This window comes from Carassius carassius, chromosome 28, assembly GCF_963082965.1.
Source record: "Carassius carassius chromosome 28, fCarCar2.1, whole genome shotgun sequence".
NCBI lineage: Eukaryota > Metazoa > Chordata > Actinopteri > Cypriniformes > Cyprinidae > Carassius > Carassius carassius.
This window is the reverse complement of record NC_081782.1, coordinates 13,163,515-13,183,554: the sequence shown is the minus strand read 5'-3', so window position 1 is coordinate 13,183,554 and position 20,040 is coordinate 13,163,515. Positions and strand designations below refer to the sequence as shown.

At 36.6% G+C, this 20,040-nt stretch overlaps 2 protein-coding genes across 19 annotated transcripts in view; one reads left to right on the top strand and one right to left on the bottom strand.

The window, feature by feature from the left end:
• Positions 1-123: 123 nt before the first annotated feature.
• On the bottom strand, positions 124-2,829 carry si:dkey-182i3.11 (insulin-like growth factor-binding protein complex acid labile subunit). The gene is made up of 2 exons (XM_059514431.1): positions 2,695-2,829; positions 124-2,408 (listed from the first exon to the last, which is right to left on the bottom strand). The coding sequence occupies exon 2, from the start codon at positions 2,374-2,376 to the stop codon at positions 337-339; it is 2,040 nt and encodes a 679-aa protein (XP_059370414.1). The 5' UTR covers positions 2,377-2,408; positions 2,695-2,829; the 3' UTR covers positions 124-336.
• Positions 2,830-6,236: 3,407 nt separating this feature from the next.
• The window catches only part of mark4b (MAP/microtubule affinity-regulating kinase 4b), a 45,205-nt gene continuing 31,401 nt past the window's right edge, over positions 6,237-20,040 (top strand). For 8 of the 18 annotated variants that reach the window (XM_059514411.1, XM_059514412.1, XM_059514410.1 and 5 more), the window contains exons 1-3: positions 6,238-7,165; positions 18,061-18,258; positions 18,634-18,687. In XM_059514411.1, the coding sequence (XP_059370394.1) occupies positions 7,115-7,165; positions 18,061-18,258; positions 18,634-18,687 (303 nt within the window). In that variant the 5' untranslated portion in view covers positions 6,238-7,114. Of the gene's footprint in view, positions 7,166-18,060; positions 18,259-18,633; positions 18,688-20,040 lie in introns of all 18 variants that reach the window. The other 10 variants (XM_059514413.1, XM_059514426.1, XM_059514423.1 and 7 more) reach the window with 3 other exon arrangements.

Genomic DNA, 20,040 nt, shown 5'->3' with positions numbered 1-20,040 from the left:
TCTCTAGGTTCTGAAATGAGTAAGAGGAAATTCCCTCTAGCAGCGTCAGCATGTTGTCTTTTTAAAATGCACAATCCTGTCACACACTCTGAGAAATATAAAGATGCTGAAAGTATTTGGCATAGCAGTTTATTTTTACAGAGAACATTAAATCTCAGATAAATCATATTTCATTTTTTATGTAATATCATGTATATAGCTCCTCTGATGCCAACACATGTATGCATTTCGGAGGTCAAAAGCATAAATCATTTGCACACAAGAAGTGATGGTTTCATGTCTCAACACTTTAACCACACAGATCTCAGAGTTAAGCACAGCACAGACAGCCAGATCTCAAAGTAAAAGATAACCCAGAGTGAAAGCAATGAGAACCACTGATTTATCTGTGTTAAAAGAGATACATGCAGAATTTGCACAATGCTGTGATAATGAATATGGGGAAAGAGCTGGATAGGAAAGATGTTGACCAGAATAGCACATGGGTGTAGTTTTTACTAAGCGAGTATTATTGTTAAACCACTGACTTATATAGAGAATGAACACACAAGAGCAATCCCATGGATTCTCATTAAGATGGATAACCCTTAGATTTGCTAAAGGCATCAGAGTCCCTTTGTCCATATAGCGCAGTTGATTAAATGTAATGTCAAGTTCGCGTAACATCACTAAGCCTTCAAACTGTGTTGGATGAATGTGCTGGATCTGGTTTCTGTCCAAATGGAGCTCTTCCAATCTGGATAGAGCAGAAAACACTTTGGTGGGCAAGTGTGTGAGCTGGTTGTTTTCCAGATAGAGCCTTTTGAGATTTCTCAAAGATGTGAAGATGTCCTCTGGAAGTTTATCGAGAGCATTGAATCTCAGATCCAGCTCTTTCAATGCCGACAGATCTTCGAAGGCATCAGAAGAGATGGAATGCAATTTATTGTTGGACAAATCCAGAAACTTCAGCTTTGTAAGACCTGTGAAAAATCCAATAGGGATGGTTTCTATCTGGTTTTCACTGAGTAATAACTCCCGTAAATGACTAAGACCAGTCAGTAGATCTGCAAAGGGTCTTGACAGTTTGTTGTTGCTGAGTTTCAGAGTCTGTAGCTTGACTAAGTGTTTCAAGGACAGTTTTGGAATGTAACGGATATGATTGTTCTCCAGGCTAAGATCCCTCAGATGGCGTGTCCTTTTGAAGAGGTGCATGGGAATCTTCACAAGGTCATTGTTGGAAAGATCGAGATGCTTAAGATTCGTCAGATTGATAAAAGTCTGTGAATGGAGCTCCGAAATGTGATTGTTGTCCAGTTGTAGATCTTCCAAAGAAGAAAGTGGGTGAAAGAGGTCAGGTGGAATTACAGAAATATTATTGTTGTCCAGCTGAAGTTCTGTTACCCTGCTTAAGTAATTGAACAAGCCATTGGGAAGCAACATCAGATTGTTGTGATACAAATTAAGGCTCTCAAGCTTTCCCAATTCCTGAAACACATTTGATGTTAGCATCCGCAACTGATTGAAACTCAGGTCCAGTGCGCCCAGCTGGGAAAGACCTCTGAGCGAACCGTTGGACATGGAAGCAAGAGCATTATGACTCAAATCCAAATGCTTCAGCATGGGGATCTCAGAGAAACTGTCCTCAGGGATTGAAGTTATGTTATTTTTTTGAAGATAGAGGCTAGTAAGGTTCTGAGTGTCCTGAAGGACACCGATAGGTATGGCAACTATTCCATTTCGACTAAGATCAAGGTGACTTAGCCCTATGGCACCCTTGAAACTCCCATCACCTACACTTTTTAGGTTGTTAATTGCCAGATAAATTTGTTGTAGTTGTGTGCAGTTCTCAAACACACCTACCTCGACCATCTCGATCATGTTATTTCTGAGTTGGAGGTCCTTAAGGGCGGGAGCTCCATCCAGGACGCCATAGGATAAACTTAATATCTTGTTCATATTCAGATTAAGGATCTGAAGCTTGGTCAGCCCATAAAGGAACTTCGGAGGAAGTGTTTCAATGTAGTTGTCACTGAGATCTAACATTTTGAGGTTCAGCAGCCCCTGAAACTGTCTTGGTGTTAATGTGCTCAGTCCATTTCCACTCAGAAATAGCTTCGTAAGATTGCTAATGTTCTGCCAGGTGGTATTGAGTGACAATTTGAAGACATTCTTGGTGAGATCGAGAATCGACAATCCTTCTAAACCTTCATCTGGGAGAGCTTGAATCATATTGTGTTTAGCATATAATTGCTTGGTATTCTGAGGCAGATAAGGGAGCTCCAGAAGTCTCTGGTCCGAACAAATTACGATGTCATGATCTTCACATATGCAGGGTATCGGACAGGTGTCCACCACTGCGATGAGAGCCAAAACCATTGACAAAAGCCACAACATTTTAATGATGCGAGCCGCAGGAATCTAGAAACCTAGAAGTTAGATTGTGACACAATGTGAAACTGGGCATATGTATATAAGTTCTCACTTTCATTTTAAACAACTGACTGTGAGATTTGAGACAGAATGAGAGAATGTTTTTTTTTTTGGCCAGTAAATCCATTCTCAGCCACCAATTTGCACATTTTTCATTAGTATTAGAGATAATTAATCATGTAGCATATAATAATCTAATAATGTGCCTATATGTTTCTAAACACACAATATATAATAATTTCAAAAATATCTCTTAGAAATAAAGTGTGTAGACAGACTTACCTGCACAGAGATCCAGCCTGCAAAACGGAGTGCTTGTGAAGTCAAATGTCCTGTATCACAACAGAATAATAAAAAAAGACCTGTCAGCAGAACAGCTGAGCTTAAAAGGCCCTATCTGTGATGTCACAAATGCGAAGATCATCTTAACCACATGTTAAAATCTCACCACAGCTTAGGTGATCTCAGCAAACACGTTAGATAACAAAACAGTACAAACAGGTGAATGGAAACTGTGGATGAAAATTACTGCCAAAGGTTTTTATTAAATACATACATACATAAATATATTGATATTGATATAGGAGTAAAAACAGTGGTGCTCTAGATTCTCAGCTCACCAACAAGCTTTACCTTGATACTGTAAATAAAGCAATCCCCATTCGGGGGATGGTGGAGTCTTGTTTGCAAGCAAATGTAGTCCTTTTTTAGCCAGTTTCTCTGTTTTTTAATACTTGCCTTCAATTATGTGAAAGCTATTTATTCACAGTCTAACAAAATAGGGAAATAAATCAATACACTGCCCTTTATTAACCAATAGATGGCGCAGTTGAGAAGAACGATGTCTTTTCTTTGCTCATTCAAAAGCAAATTACTGACATTGTCAGAACTGATGGTTTTGCTAATGTCCAGCATAGTCCCACTAGTCACTGAACCCCCAACTGCTCCCAGGGCGCCATAGCATAAATGGCTGCCCACTGCTCCGGGTGTGTGTTCACGGGGTGTGTGTGTGTGTGTGTGTGTGTGTGTGTGTGTGTTCATTGCTATGTGTGTGCACTTTGTATGGGTTAAATGCAGAGCATGAATTCTGAGTATGGGCCAACATACTTGGCTGTATGTCACGTCACTTTCACTTTTTTCACTTAAATAGAAAGTTCTGGGTTTAGGGCTGTTGAGGGATGGGTGGAGGTTTGGTTTGGGGTAGGGTGAATTGCCCTGAAGTGGGACACTGTCTACTGTGGGACACCTATGGTCTTGTGTTTGTAGCTTCCCTATAAATATGTGAATGTCAGTGAAACTATGGGTAAGCAAAGCTGTGGTTTCATGTGATCAAAATCATGAAGGTGGAGCAGTCATCAAACAGGAAGCACCTTGTATAAAGACCACCCAAAGGTCAGTGATATTGAGTTTTGACAAACTTGATATTAAGGAGTATACATTAATTTTAAGAAAAACAATTCTGATACTATGTATAAATAATTTATTTTAATCAAATTTCCTATAGTGTCCCACTTCAGGAATTATGGTTTTGAAAAGTGGAACAGTACTTCAGCCAGTCAGAACTGTGTGGTGGGGCATGGTTTCTGGGACAAAAAATTAAATAAAAAGGTTATTAACAGTGTTTTAGTGTTATTAGAATGCTGTTACTGCAGATGGGGTTATAGGTGCTGATGATGTCTTGACATGCAAGGACTGCTTGTTTCTAGAGATATAATGAGTTAACCTCTGAAGGTTGTTTTATAAAGGTAGTTCTAAGGTTTGTGTGGGCTGTTTTTCAGAATTTTTTTTATGATTGCCAGTATTTGTTGTTTCATAAAATAGACAACATTAGGCAAAATGTTCAATGTTTAATCTAGCTTTAAGATTGTTCAATCCGTGGATTAATGTTTTTGTGCAAGTTCAAATAGGCATAGGCTAAAATTAACTAGAGAACAGTCAGAAATCAAAATAATATAGGCCTATGGTAATAGTTTTTTAATGTCGTTGTAATAAATGCATCAAAACTATTATATTGTATTATTTGTCTGATGATGTTCAGTTATCCATATTTTAATGCAAAGCAAGGACCCCCAAATTTGCGAGGGATCTCCATTCACAAAGCTTTATTTCATAAAGCACTATTTTTTTAACCATTAATCAAATTATTTAAATATTAGCATATATTGCATATATATAATAACTCCATATTTCTACCCATAAAGCAATTCTAATTCAGCAAATGTTTCATAATGGTTAGGATTAAAATGTATTAGCTTTACAAAAAAAATAGTAGCATAAAACCACTGAGCCAAACATGACTGTAGAAATATTATAAACATATTATCTAAAATAAAAGAAATCGTTTATATTTTAATATATTTTAAAATGTAATTTATTCCTAAAATGACAGCTGAATTTTCAGCAGGCATTATTCCAGTCTTTAGTGTCACATGATCCTTCAGATATGCTGATTTGGTGTTCAAAAATATTTCTTATTATTATCAATGTTAAAAAGAATATTAAAAAGAACAGCATTTATTTGACATATAAATCTTTGTAACATTAAAATGTCACTTTTTAACTAATTTAATATAACCATGCTAAATAAAATTATTAATTTCTTTCAGAACAAGTCTAACTGGCCCAAACATTCAAATGGTTTTATATTATATTATTAATAATATTTGTTAATAATATTTGTTGGCAATGCACTGTAAGTCACTTATTTGGATAAAAGCATCTGCTAAATGCATAAATTTAATTTAATTTAAATTTAATTTGTGGTTAATAAAAATTCTTCGTACCGTTTGTATCTCTATATGTCTTCTTAATTTAGCAATGCAGGATATATGTGACCCTGGATCACAAAACCAGTCATAAGTAACATGGTTATGTTTGTAGCAGTAGCTAAGAACACATTGTATGGGTCAAAATGATTGATTTTTCTTTTATGCCAAAAGGAAATTCTTTTATGCCATTAGGATTTTAAGTAAAGAATCTGCTCCATGAAATATTGTGTTAAATATTTCCTACCATAAATAAATCAAAACTTCATTTTTGATTAGTAATATGCATTGCTAAGAACTACGTTTGGACAACTTTAAAGGCAATTTTGTCAATATTTAATATAATAGGTCTATATCGGGGCTATAGAAAGTATATTGACTCACTGCATCTCATCGCGGTATGGAAACAGCTCAGCCCAGGATCGTTATTTCATAAAGGCCAGCAGAGCGTATCTCCAGAACATCTCTCCTCTCTCTGGAGGAGAGATGGACATATAACAGACTGCACTTTAGAGACTCTGGTAGTGTAGGGTTACCCAATAACTCTCTGCACACTGCACTTTTTGAGATAACCTGCAACTCATCCTAATATGTTTAACCTATGCAACTCATCCTCACTGCACCACAGTAGTTTAATATATTGTGTATATTTCATTATTTGTATTTAATGTTCTTATTATTTTTTCATATATATCATTATTTGTATTTCTTTTTCTTTTATTTTTTGCACAGTCTAAAAAGAGTATGCCAGACCTACATTTCACTGCTTGTTGTTTGTCATATAACTTGTACGTGACAATTTAGTTGTTTATTTATAACTTTCAGATGATGTATAATTATCAATAAATAAATTAAAAAAGACCTTTATGACTTGTTTTGTGATCCTGTGTCACATATGTCATCTTTCATAGACAAAATATGATATTATGCAGATGCATGTTCCAAGCACCAGGTTGTACTAGCGTACAGTGACCAGCTGGAGGAGTGGAAGACATTTATTATATCATCCCTGTTTGTCTAGCGATGGTTCTCGCTACATGAATGAATGAAGAGTCAGTGTGTTTAGGACCATGGGGAAGGGTGTGTGTGCGCGCGTCCCCGCTGCCCTGCCCAGCCGATTCTTTCTTCTGACGTCCTTCCTTGATGCCAGTGTCACTCTCTGCTGGGTATGAACGTTTTACATCCACTGTACAGTTTTTATCTTTGGGAGCATTCCCATAACGTTACCCTGCCTCCCCGATAAAGGATACTGTTCACTGGTCTTTGTCGGGACGGGAGTGCGCTCGAGATACGCGTAATAGTTTGGATTTCGTATCGTACCCGCTGTTGTTTATTTATTAATTTATTGTTTTCCTGGAAATGCACACATATGACACTTTGAAGGGGACACTGCGTCCGTGGGAGTGGTTTATTTTCTCTGGACAACCCTAGACTCATTGAAAAAAGGACTATGTTTTCCTGTTTGATGCTGCGGTAGCTTTTTTTTCTTCCTCTTCTTTTCTGCTTTTGTTTTCTTTCCGTCTGTCTCGTGATATACATTCGTCAAATGCTGATCGTTGAGGATACAACATACATTTCTGCAAACCAGACGCTGTATATGGACATGGTATGAGGACAATTGAACGAGACGTTTTCGTCTAGATAAGGACAAAATTATCTATTGTTTCGGCTAGTCAAACTCCCACAGACATGAGCATCATATAGCCTTTTTTTAATCTTTGTTCTTATCCCACCAGTATTGCGCGAACCATCCAGCAAACTTAAACGAAAATGAGGATTGTTTAGGGGAAACGCTGTACTGGTGGTCTGAGAGGGCAGCGATAGCCTCGCGATACTGGCTCGGCTGCTGACTGTTTCTCTGTGCTGATTCAACTAGCGACTGTCCACGGATCGCTGAAATAAACCCAGGGCTGCTGAAGGCTGAAGCTCCGGAGACCATGTCCTCACGCGCAGCGCTGCAGCCGGGGAACGACAGGAATGCAGACCACGTAAGTGAAAAGCGCTCTTACGTCATTTTATTCCGCTAGATGAGGAGTTGATGCGAAGTGAGACTCGCGAATCGGTTCATTCAAAACGCTTCGTTTCAAAGGAATGGTTCAAAATAACAGATTCAGCGACTCTTTTACGTCGCCATTAAGGCATCCTGGGATTATATATTACATTTTCTATGTTTTCAGTTTTCTATGTCACTTATTTCTGTTTATTAATTTTTTATTTATTTTTTTTAATTATTGAATTATTTTCTTATTAGTATGATCCTTTTACTTGTCCCTGTTGCAACCTCTATTCTGCTCATAAAAAACTTAATAGGCCTGTAATTTTGTATTGAAGTAAAACAAATAGATTGGCTATATATATATATATATATATATATATATATATATATATATATATATATATATATATATATAAACTTTAGTAAAAATGTTGTTTTAAAACAGACTCTGTTTTGTATGTGTTTATAAAACTGCAGTCAGACATACTCAAAGTATGTAGTATTTCCATTTGTAACATTACTTTTGTTAGCTATTAAAGTATTTATTGGCCATTGCTGGTCAATTAATTGATTCAATCCCAAAGTGCTTATCAGTTGAGTCATTTATCAGTTCACTATGAATCAGACATAACTCAAAAAAACTATTCAGTCGAATTTTTCAAAGAGTCAGTCGAATCGATTTTGCGATTCTTTGAAAAGTATCGAGTCTAAAGAACGATTCATTAATATCTCAGTCAGAATCACTGCCATGAGCCAGAAGTGGGGCTGGAGTTTTATAGATCTGAAATTGTCAGTAGCGTTTGGGACTGCTATCAAAAAAATATATCTCAATTAATTCACAAACTAAAAGGTTACATTGACTAGAACATGAATTTTAAAATGAACAGCATCCGGCCCCTCCCTTAAAACACTGTCACAGATGACTATTGAGAGTATTTTTCTATGGCTGTCTTTGTTGTCGTTTAGCTCAGGAGTAAGAATTCTTTTAAAGACTATCTATACCATTTAATTTGTGGATGATTGGTTTGCAGTCATCTGTGGTCTTTGTTAAAATTTTCTTGTAAACCTCAGGCCTACGTGATGTGATGTTAACCCACTTCTCTTCATGGTTTGTATTTGAATTCAGTTTGTGAATTCTGTTTTTACGACCAAGCTATGCCTTGTATTCATAGACAGGGCCATAAGCATCAACATTCAGATTAGTGGTTGATCATTATAGGCATTTAATGACTTTTTACTGTTGACCTCCCCCAATTTGAGATATTTGGTTACATCATTGTGTGAATGCCAAACTGCAGTTACTCTTATTGCATTTTTGTAGTATTCAGTGGCATATTTATGCATCCGTTTTGTTGTATCTTAATTAAAAACATTAAAAGTTGCCATTGTTAATGGTGTGCACGTGTAAGTAAACAGATGCCAGTAAACTGCTTGTTGTAACATTTTTAATACAAAAACATGTTTGCTTCTCAAGGTATCATGGCTAAGGCTTGGCCTTATTTTTGCACACACAGTTAATAAAATTTATATTGGGCTTTCGTTCTCCTGCATTTTGCAATTTGTATGTCTGGGTATCTTATTAAAGGCCTATTCATGTTTATGATTGCCTCAAGATTTATTAATATTAAATAGTAGCATTTAAGGAATCACTCAAAACTTTTGTCATCATCTACTCACCCTCATGGAGTTCCATACTCATTTGACTTTCTGTACTGATTGTTATTTTCCATTCAAAACCGATGTGTGTTGACTAGAGGGTTTAAACTTAAAATCTTACCAAAAAGAGCCATATAGGTAGTCAAAATGACTGTATAGTATTCTTCCTTATTAATGTTATTGCTTTATATGATGAACAGACTGAAATTACGTGAGTAGATAGTAAGGCAAATAGTTTTGGAAGTGAGTTAGTGATGGCGGAATTTTCATTTTTTTTGGTTCTGTTATCCCTTTCAGACAGAAATGACCAAAATTTTCACTGCAAAGGGCCATGAATGAAAATTGATTGAGGGCCGTGGGCCAAAAGTAAAAATCGAACGTCACCAGGAGCCAACTTTGGTCCACAGGCACTGTTTTGTGCTCAAAGACATGCAAGATATGAAGCTGAACATTTTTAGAAAAGGAGGCAAGATTGAAGCAAAATAGTTTTTAGTAGACTGTTGCAAACATGGGTTTCACACATTATGTCATTAACAGTTCAGAAGTGCTGTCTCTGTTTCCACTTAAAAACCGTCACATAACTTGCGGTCGGTGTACTCACGGTTACCAAAGCTCTTTATTAAGTGGAATGTCAGGTGTCAGTTTACTTGGTTTTTCTTGAATAGTTCATAAGTAGATGTAAAATACATCTGCTTTCCACATTGTTACATCATATGCCATAATTTATTTGGAAGAAAGTTGACTGCCTGTGTTTATTGCTACTGTAATCTGAAATTGGATTATGCGTTAAGCAAAAACTATTGACCCACAAAAGGATTCCTAAACTCAGCGACTTAGTGGTGAACGTCATAGATTGAAAAATAAAGAAGAATATATAAAGAAAAAGGAGTGGTTGGCTATGTGAATGAAAGAAGATGATGAAAAGTCTACATAGTTTGTGCTTAAGCTATCCAGCATGTCTGCAAGCACAAACACAGCAACAAGGCATGTCACATAGAGAGCTGATGAGATAGAACACAAAACAAACCTAATAGAAAATGCATCTACCAATCTGGGAAGTTATGTAAACTCTCTGTCTAGCCATGGAATAAGTGTGGAACGATGATGTAAAAAAGAACAAAAAAAGAGAGAGCCTGCAAGTGAATCCACCGATTTCATGTAGGCCAGAGAAACCTCATGTTGTCTGAAGCTGCTCAAGGCTAGTTTTAGGACTGGGTCAACTGGAGAAAAAAGCCTGAAACATTCAGTACATCGTAAAAGATATTTATCAAAACAAATTTGCGAACATACAAGGTTGAATTTGGTCTAAATGGCAGCCATCTTGATAAGCATCATATTGTAACAGCTTTACTGAGAAAAATGGTAAGGATGGAAAAAAGAGGTTAGAATTACATCATCCTCTTTGACTTGATCTAGACTCTATAAACTGGCACTTCTGTTTGATTTTTAATTATATATTGAAGCATGCTAAATTCACAGCAGAGCAGACACTTTGAATGATGTCTAAATCAGGCTAAAAATCTCTGATGTGGAATGATAAATATGTATGTGTTGCCTACTGTGGGCATTTTGCATATGCTGAAGTGTTGAAACATTAAAAGAGGAAATTGATTGGTAAAGTAAGTCTGTAAGTGTCCACGCATTTGACTTCTTCATTGCTGATCTTTTACATGTTTTTTCATGTCATTTACAATATAAATAACATAATATATGTGTTTAGAAATTTGACCCTCTAAAGTGAGGTAATGAGGGAAAAGGATGTATAGAATTATTCTTCTATTCATAAGAGCTTGTAATAAGAAGGTCCAGCTTATTCAAATGAGCTAATAAAGGGAATAGAGGTTAGCGCATAAAAAAAATACTATAAAAACTAAAATCATTTGTTTAAAATGCTAAAAGTGAATTAGCATCACAGCTTTAGAATGTACAATATGAATGTTTATTCATTTTGAGATTTGCAGAATATTACATTTAACAATGTTATTAAATTATTAGTGCTCTTTGCCTGCACCTTTTCTTTTTTTTGCACGTTTTGCCTTGCCTTTTTTTGCCCGACCTTTGCACCTTAAGATGAATAAGTCGTCTGGTGTTCTTGGCTGTGTGTAGCACCTACAACTCTGCGTTTCCTTCTGAAGGATCCTGACATTTAGAGAGAGCGCCAGGAGTTTTCAAAAAGGACATATTGTTTTAGTCTGATTTTAACATTTTGAATGTTTTCTTAACCTGTCACAATTTAATACCGAATTTGCAAACAAGTTTCTATTGAAGACGTGGCAATACTATTGCACTCAATATCAAATTTGCAGCTTGCATGTGAGTACCGTGTCTTGTTTCACATGCTTATAAGTCTAAAGGCACAACAGCAACAAATAGTGTTGCTCTCCACCCTCAATACCACGACTTAGGTGCCCTTGAGCAAGGCACCGAACCCCCAACTGCTCCCCGGGCGCCGCAGCATAAATGGCTGCCCACTGCTCCGGGTGTGTGCTCACAGTGTGTGTGTGTGTTCACTGCTCTGTGTGTGTGCATTTCGGATGGGTTAAATGCAGAGCACAAATTCTGAGTATGGGTCACCATACTTGGCTGAATGTCACTTCACTTTCTTTCACTTTTTTCACTTTCACTTTAGTGTTTGTAAAATCATTTCCTTCAAGAGAAACACAGTATCACCCTAAGTCTTAACGATAGTTGTGACTGGACATTATGCCTCCACTTTCAGCCAAAAGAAATTCACTAAGAGGATTGTTTTTTATTGTTCCTCAGTAAAGCAGGAAAGCTGATCCAAAGTAGAGGTCAGATAGGCAGGGGAAGCACAAGCCTGGTGGCTTGTTTCTGAGGAACTAGTGAAACCTAGGCCTAGACACCCATGTTCTGAATAAAAGAGGTTATTGTGTCTGTTGTATGGGAGGAAAGCAGTGAAGTCGAAGGGGTGTCTTTTATAAGGAGAAAACCTATAGCATGCTTGCTTCGTAGCGGTACTAGTTTGTTGTGGTGATGTTTTTGTGGCAACATCAGTGATGTTAGGTGCTGTCTATGAGTCAGCGTAAATTCACACATTTTGTTGTTCAATACAAGGAAATTATCTTTCAGTTTGACTGGTCACTACAAGTAAACATGTTTATCTAGTCTAACCTTTAACTCTGAGCATGTTTTTTATAATCAAAAGGGTGTGATTAGACCATGAGCAATTATCGCACCATCAGCATGTTTGTGTTCTTGTCATTGTGGAAGCAGCACCACCCCCTGTTTCGTTGCCACACCGATTGTTGCTCTTGACAACTGATATTGATGTTGTCTCCCTGTGTATTTGGCTAATGTGTGTGCGGATGAGGGGGTTATGTTACTAGTTGTTGGGGAGGGGGGTTGTGCAGTACGGTTAGCAGAAGGGCCTCAGCTGGGGTTTTTTGTTTGACACTCTAATCTGATGCCAAGGTGAGACTTTTGCTTTGTAGTCATGAGGATCGCTGCCTGTCTGTGACTGCTGCACCATTAGTTATTCAGATGGCTTTGCTCATGACAGAGACCGGTACTAAAGGGTAAAAAGTAGCAGAGAGGTAATGGCATTTCAGTCACAAGGCATGAGCCAATATTACATCAGTGACTTAGATTTGGGTCATCTGTTTAACAGAGGAAGGTTAGCTGTTCATTTCTCACACTCTCACAATAACTGTGTGAATTATTCATGTTTAAATGAATCTGTCAAAGTAGGGCTGTCATTCATCTGAAAATGTTTTTGGATGAATTACATGGTATGAATAATTATTAATCACAGTTATTTGCGGGGTCTGGGTATTCATACACATTTCCAGATTCATTTTGATTCTGATTCGCAAGCTCTTGATTCAATTATCTCACTATGTATATGAACTATTAAAGTAAAAATGTATGTCAAATTCAGTTTAAAATGTAAAATCAGATTAAATGACTGATATTCCAATATGCTGAATAATTTAAGGTGCAATAGGTTATTGTCTTCAGAAACATTTTTTGTTATGCTGGTTGAAAGTTTCTTCACATCCCTATAGTAATCAATAAGTTTAGTCTAAATGTATGTATCTGTATTTATATATTCGGTGGAAGGCATAGGACCAAGAAATGGCATCCAATCAAAACGCTCGTTCCAAGCGTTTTATTGACTTTCCTGTCAACATGTGTATTTGCATACCTCTGTGACACCCTGTTCGCGCAGACAGGATGCATCATCAGCGTGATCACGTATGCTTTAAATTTGGCACCAAAAATGGCGACAAACACCAAAAACCTGATCTTCCTCACTGGTATTGCAGTACTTTTACTAGCTGTACTAAGTTTTTTTCTAACCGGTGAATGACACATGAAGTATTGTAGTAATGTTGTCTCTGATCATCTGATCTGTGAGCGTTCGTGTGTTCAGGGGGCGTGGCTTTGGACAGCGATTTGCAGGGAGGATGGGACGTTCACTTTCAGTGCTATCAGGCTAAAGTTAGCATTTTCCAATATTTTTTTCTTTTATTGAACTTTCAAAATTACAAAATTCAACAGCAAGTTTTTTTCATATTTCTCATATTTACACATTTTGTAAATACAAATTGAAACATTCTGAGACATTGAGAAATTTGAGATTTTGAAATTGAAATTTTTGAAATTTAGATTTTTTTAAAAACAATAAAATAATACTTAATAATTAATAAATAACTTTACTTACTTTTACTTCACCGGTTCCCGCCTCCCCCTTCCCATTCTATGAACTGTGTTACATTGATGCCGAAACCCGAGATGGAGGAGGAACATGCTGTCAGAAGAGCCCTCGCTGCTGAGGGAGATCTCGGTGTTGAGGAGGTCGAGCAGCATGAAAGAGCGGAGACCGGTGAGTGGCGGAGGTGGAGCTCATTAGCATTAAACTCCACCTGCCTTGCTCCACTCCCACGGCTCTCATCACAGTACCATAAATCATTTCTCTAACGTGTCTGGTCTCATGCTTAATATTATTGAATGTGAGAGATTTCCTCTTAAAAGTGTGAACTTTTGGTTCTAATTTATGGAATCCCTGTTAAAGAGGTAGTAACATATCTTGTGTAAAACAATGCCAAGATGAATCTTACAGTGCTTTTCTTAATTTTTATCCAAGTCTCAACAGTAAAAAAGAAGTTTGAATCTTAACTACAGAGAGATTTGTCTGTAAAAACTTTAACTAGATTAATCACACATTTTTTCTGTGATTAATCGCAATTAATCGCAATAAAAAAAGAAATGTTTTTGTACGTTTTTAATATATTTTTTAATGTAATAATTTCACAGTTAAATTTAAATACTTGTTTAAATGACATCTTTTTATGAATGAAGGCCAGTATTACTGATATTAATACAGTTACTGATTTTTTTTTTTTTTTTTTTTTTTTTTTTTTTTTTTTACATTTATTATTAGGCTTCAAAAATATAAGTTTTTAATTTAAGTAAACTTAAAACAATGCTAACATAAACCCATAATAAATGTCATGTTTACTCCTGCGGTTCCTGTCTTAACAGTTAGGAAATATACAGAAATTTAATTTATAAAAAATAAGTTATCAAAGTTATATGCAGTCTGCACTGCATAAACTATAAATTAAATAGTTAATCCTTATTAAAGCTACAAAAGTTATTTAGTCAAGAGCAGCGAGTCATTTTCTCTGTTCCCTTTGTTCTTTAACTTTACTGACAGGAAGCTTTATTGGCTGCTGTCCCTTTAAGAGCAGACAGACACGCGGATCTCACCGTTTATATACTGTCTATGGATCTCGCCTCATTCTCTCACAACTCTTTTTGTTCATTTTAGACTTTATATAAATCATTTAAGATTGCTCTTATGAGGATAATCGACAAAACTGGCACTTTGGGATGTTTATTGTTAGTTCAAGCGCTTAAGAGAACTGGATTCTGGCGCCCTGTCTATGCATTGTGTGTGTGTGTGTGTGTGTGTATGTGTCACATAAGGGCATTCACAGACAGCGCATTCTCTTTTGTCTTGCCGCGCTTGAAATGTTTAAAAGCATTTAAATGAATAAGAGCGTGATCATATAATGTAAAGCTAGCCAACGGATGGCAGAAAATACGGATGCTGCGTTAATTGCGGTAAATATTTTGACACGTTAAACCAGACAAAAATTCATCGCATTCGTTAGCGCGTTAATGTTGACAGCACTAGTATTATTGTCTAAATCTGAAGGTTTGTCAAAGACCTGCATTTCCCTAGATCTCCTACTGCACCTTTAATCACAGTTAATTGCAAGTGCAGGTTATTATTGATACAGATTTACAGATTCAATGTAATGATTCTGTAATTGATTCTGATGCATAAGCTCTTTGATTTGATTCTGATTCAATTGGATATAATTCAGTTATAATATTCATTTTTGCATGCTGTAAATCATTCAGGGCAATGTGATTCAAACAGTCTTTTTGAACTATTTGTTAAAAGATCTGGTTAATGGAAGTTATTCATTTTGGAACATTAGCTGGGTTTCCATCATCCTGCTTTTATGCATATATTAAAGTATCGCATTTGAATCGAGGGATGGAAATGCAGAATTTTGAATAAAAATGGCTTCATTCGTAAAAAAGTTTTTACGCTCGTTTGAGGTGGTATTTGACTTGTGCAAAAAAAAGGGTTCATGTGAATAATGGGAGATGGAAATGCATTTTGCGAATAAATTCCTCCAAGCGCATCAAAAAAGTAATGTAACTTTTTGCTATGGGACGGTAAATCCTGACTAACCAGCGAACTGATCTCTTTCCACAGCATCTAAAATGTTGTTATGTGGTCATTCGGAAATGCACGAGCAAAGTCTGTCATCAGAGTATTTCTGTATAATTGTCTCCCAGAACTGTTAAATGACTGCGTTCCCAAACAACAAAATCCACCTCCGAAAGCAATAACCTCAATTAATTGTTTCGTCTGCTCATTCTAAGGTGCAAGTAATTTATTATATAGGACAGTTATTATATTCAGTAGCTTCTCCTAATGTTCTTAGTGATGTATAGTGCCAGTTTATCATGAAGTGACGATTTAGTTCACTTTGATTCGTTGGATTATGTGAGTTTTGTGCGGTATTCCAATTTTGCGCCTAAGTCAAATTTGAAACTTTGGATGAAAACCTGGCTATTGTATGGTTTTGATCCACTGAAAAGAACCGCTACAGAAGAATCATTGTTGTGAATTAGACTACACTGATCACTTTATTTTTGTTTTTGTGGAATATACATTACACAAAGTATATATTGTTGGTTTTATTTCCATATAAGTGATCATAATCCTGTAAAGTGTGACCAAACCAATAAATAATTTAACATGGAACCTGTTAAAAGCTTTGCTGCAAGTATTTACTTTGGAAGCCACACCATAGAACCGTTACAAGGAGATGGCACAACATCTATTCAAGACAGGAAACCATACAAGTTTGAGTTTTGGCAGGGCTCTTCACACCTGGTTTGGGCGTACACCTGTTTCCCACGCTTTTAACTCACATCAGCACAGTATATCATGGTGATATTGTGAACGACCCGAGCTCATTGTCGTGCATTCATTTCAAGGAAACGCTGTAAAAGAAATCGGCACAGAGGAAACTGGTGCAGCAGCAGTGCCAAATGCAAAGCTTCACAGGACAAGACAGGACAGGACAGGACGTAGATCCCTGTAAATGGATTTGGGAGTAACTCATAAGATGCAATAGCAGGATGTGTGGCTGGATGGACTGACCCTGACCCATCTCTACCCCCTTCACATGTGCTTCTATCCTACCCTGAGCAGGACACCACCCAGATAGGCAGTCTGTTGTCTCATTCTGGAATTTGTGCTTGTAGTAATATATTTATATGACATTAAAAACATAAATTGCTTTATTGAGTCTGAAATTCAACTTTTAAAGTGCATGTACTTAGTGGAAGCAAACTGAATATGAAGATTAATGCATCATCTTTTATTGTTTTGTGGTCATTATGTCCTGGAGCTTTCTTCCGCCATCTATACCATCTATTTCAGTGGTTTCGCTGAGAAACCCCCATACCCCAGCCCCCACCTTTCTCATATAAATTGCAAGGGCAATCAGACAGAGAACAGCAGTGGAACAATCACTGTTTGTGGTTTGGACAGGGTGGGGCAGTGGGTGGCGGTGGAGGAAGATGGGTGGGTGACAGGCGATGAGGTCTATGTCAGCAGGAAATGGTCAAAACTGTTGGGAATATCGGGTGTGGGGATGTGGAGAAATTAAAATGGGCTTATTGGTGTGAAGAAATTATGCTCCCATCCTCTGTCATTTAAAATTTGTGAGTCATTATGTCAATATAGAAAATAAATATCCTCACATTGATAAACTGTATATAATATATCCTTATAGATATAACATGTACAAGCAATGAATCACCATTTTTTTTCTTAAATGCTGTATTAAGACCCATTTTGCATTTGCTTGACGATTATATGGGGTTCAGTATTCACACAGAGTTATGCAGTTAGCATCCAACTGAGAATGTCACATACGTCATGTCTCACCAAGGTGTGAGTGGCGTTTAGTGTCGCAATGCATTCCTGGATAGATTAGATTTAAGATCTTGGAACAGCCAGACATGAAACATGTCAGCAATGTATAGCGAAGCAGAGATTAGCTTTCCTTGAAGAAATCACAAAGAAATCTAATCTTATCTAATTACAGAAATCGAATATTATATTAGGTTTATTTTATTTCAGCTTTATTGTAATGAATGGAAATGATTCTTAGTTGTTTTCGCTAACTGAAACAGCACTGTTACTTGCACGCATCAAAATCATTACTCACCCTCATGTCATTCCAAACCTGGGTAACATTTTCTTTTGTGGAACACACACAAACACTCACAAAATATTTTTAAAAATGTATTTTCGTTCGTCCTTACGATGAAAGTCATTTTTCAACCTTACAATGAATAATGTTGAAGACCCCATTGAATTTCATTGTATGAACAAAAACAGTCTTTTATATATTCAAAATATCTTTTATATATTCCATAAAAAGTGAGTCATGCAAGTTGGGAACAACATGAGGGTGACTAAATATTGACTAAATATTCATTTTTTGGGGAGAGCTTACCTTTTAATTAATCACTATGAACCTGAATTGAATTTTGCAAGATTATGAATTTGTGTGCTGAATATTCTACACTATTTCTGAATGTGTCAATCCTGGTCACCTTTTGATCTAATTATCTATTAACAAAGCATTGTATTGCGTCAACCCACAGCATGCCTCCCTCTCAGCCAGTCGTTCAGAGAAGGGTTCAGGATGGTCGAGTCGCTCACTCGGAGCCCGTTGCCGGAATTCCATCGCCTCCTGCTCGGACGAACAGCCTCACATCGGCAACTACCGGCTGCTCAAGACCATCGGCAAGGGCAATTTTGCCAAAGTGAAGCTGGCACGCCATATATTGACCGGCAGGGAGGTAAGATGTACAAAGAGATGACTATATTATTTTAGAAAATTAAATAATTAAAGATTGACAAGGCTGTTCTAATTGCCACTTAGGTAAACCTTTTTACTCAAGTTCTCAGTCACAGTATGGATTTGTACATAATGGCACTCTCCTGTGACATAGTTTTCAAGTCAGATGACATATAAAAAAACATACACAAATTTCTACATATGCTCATCCAGCTTTTTCACACTTTGACCAAAAGCAATTATGTCATCAACCTACTGAGGTGTGCACAGTTAGCATAATTTTCCAGGTGATTGCTTCTTTTATATGCAATTTAGATGTCAAGTCAATGTGTCAGCTACTTTTTGATGATTTTTTTTTACCTTTGTGTCTTTTCAGGTTGCAATAAAAATCATAGACAAAACCCAACTCAACCCTACGAGCTTACAGAAGGTAGGAACTAGGTCATAACCGCTTCATTCTTATAAGCTTGTGATCCTAATTATGTCTTTGCGTGCTAATGTCTATCTGAACTCAGTGCCTGAGACATAAGGTCATATTGAGGAGCTTGTTTTGGTCAAATAGTATTTGATTAGACACTGTTAAGCAGCAGTCAGTGAAAATGTGAACTTTAACCCAATGGTTTTGATTTGCCACCATTGTGCGTTTAGATGGACTGTGGTCTGATGCTGTTGTAATATGTCTGGAGCTGTCGGAGTACTTTATCTGTGTGAAATCTGGTAAATAAAACAGTGAGCAGTTTTTGTCCTTGGTTTCGTTCTCCGCTAAATATAAAAATTCCCTTGAAAAGAGCAGGAAAGATTAGATAAGCAATTTGAATAAGAGAAAGCTGTTGAAAATGCGGAAACTATGACGTTGTTGTTGTTGCATTATAGGCACGTTTTCATACTTTGCACTTTAAGTTTTTAGCTTGTTTGGCTATCCTGAGATAATGTAATCCATACAAGTAAATACTACACTATTTTTGTCCATGAAATGTAACTTTAAAAGACTTTTTTTTTCAGTGTATATATATATATATATATATATATATATATATATATATAGAGAGAGAGAGAGAGAGAGAGAGAGAGAGAGAGAGAGAGAGAGAGAGAGCGCTAATGATAAGCGTTTTAGCCACATCAGTTTGTGCTTTTAAAGTGCACTTACCAAGCTAAAATGTTGAAAAACCGTAGAAAAAAAGTATGATTGGAAACACATGCTTATAACCTCATTTCTTATTTGTTTTCATGTTTAGTGTTGTCTGAGGTCTATTGCATGAATTGAATCTTATTCATCTTAGGTGCAAAGTAAAAAAAAATGCATTTATGAAGTGCTAAATATTCCCAGCTGTTGTACATACGGTAAGATGACTGGGGAATATTGCCTTTCTGTGAGAGTGTCTGTGTGATAATCACACCTCTAATGTGAGACGTATGGTGTGCTGCTTCATTCAGAGGATCTGTTATTGCTAACACAGCATTTCATAGCTAAAGATTATTTTTTCTAGCTGTAAAAGTTCTTCCAGGATATCCAAGTTAAATGCATTATGAAGCTAAATAAGTATGTAACAGCAGGTTTTAGTTAGATATGTGATGTTACACTTATAGAAAGAGTTATATTTGTTGATAAGTTTATCAGGGTCTTGTGAGTGATGTCATGTGGTCGAAACCAAATGCAAATGATGGGTCAGATGCTTTGTGGAGTGTAGTATATTGTACTAGGTGAGGCTGAAGGTGCTTGTGGTCTCTGCAGGGGTGTATTAAACGCTGCAGTAGAAATGCAGGCCTCTCCTGTCAGTATTAT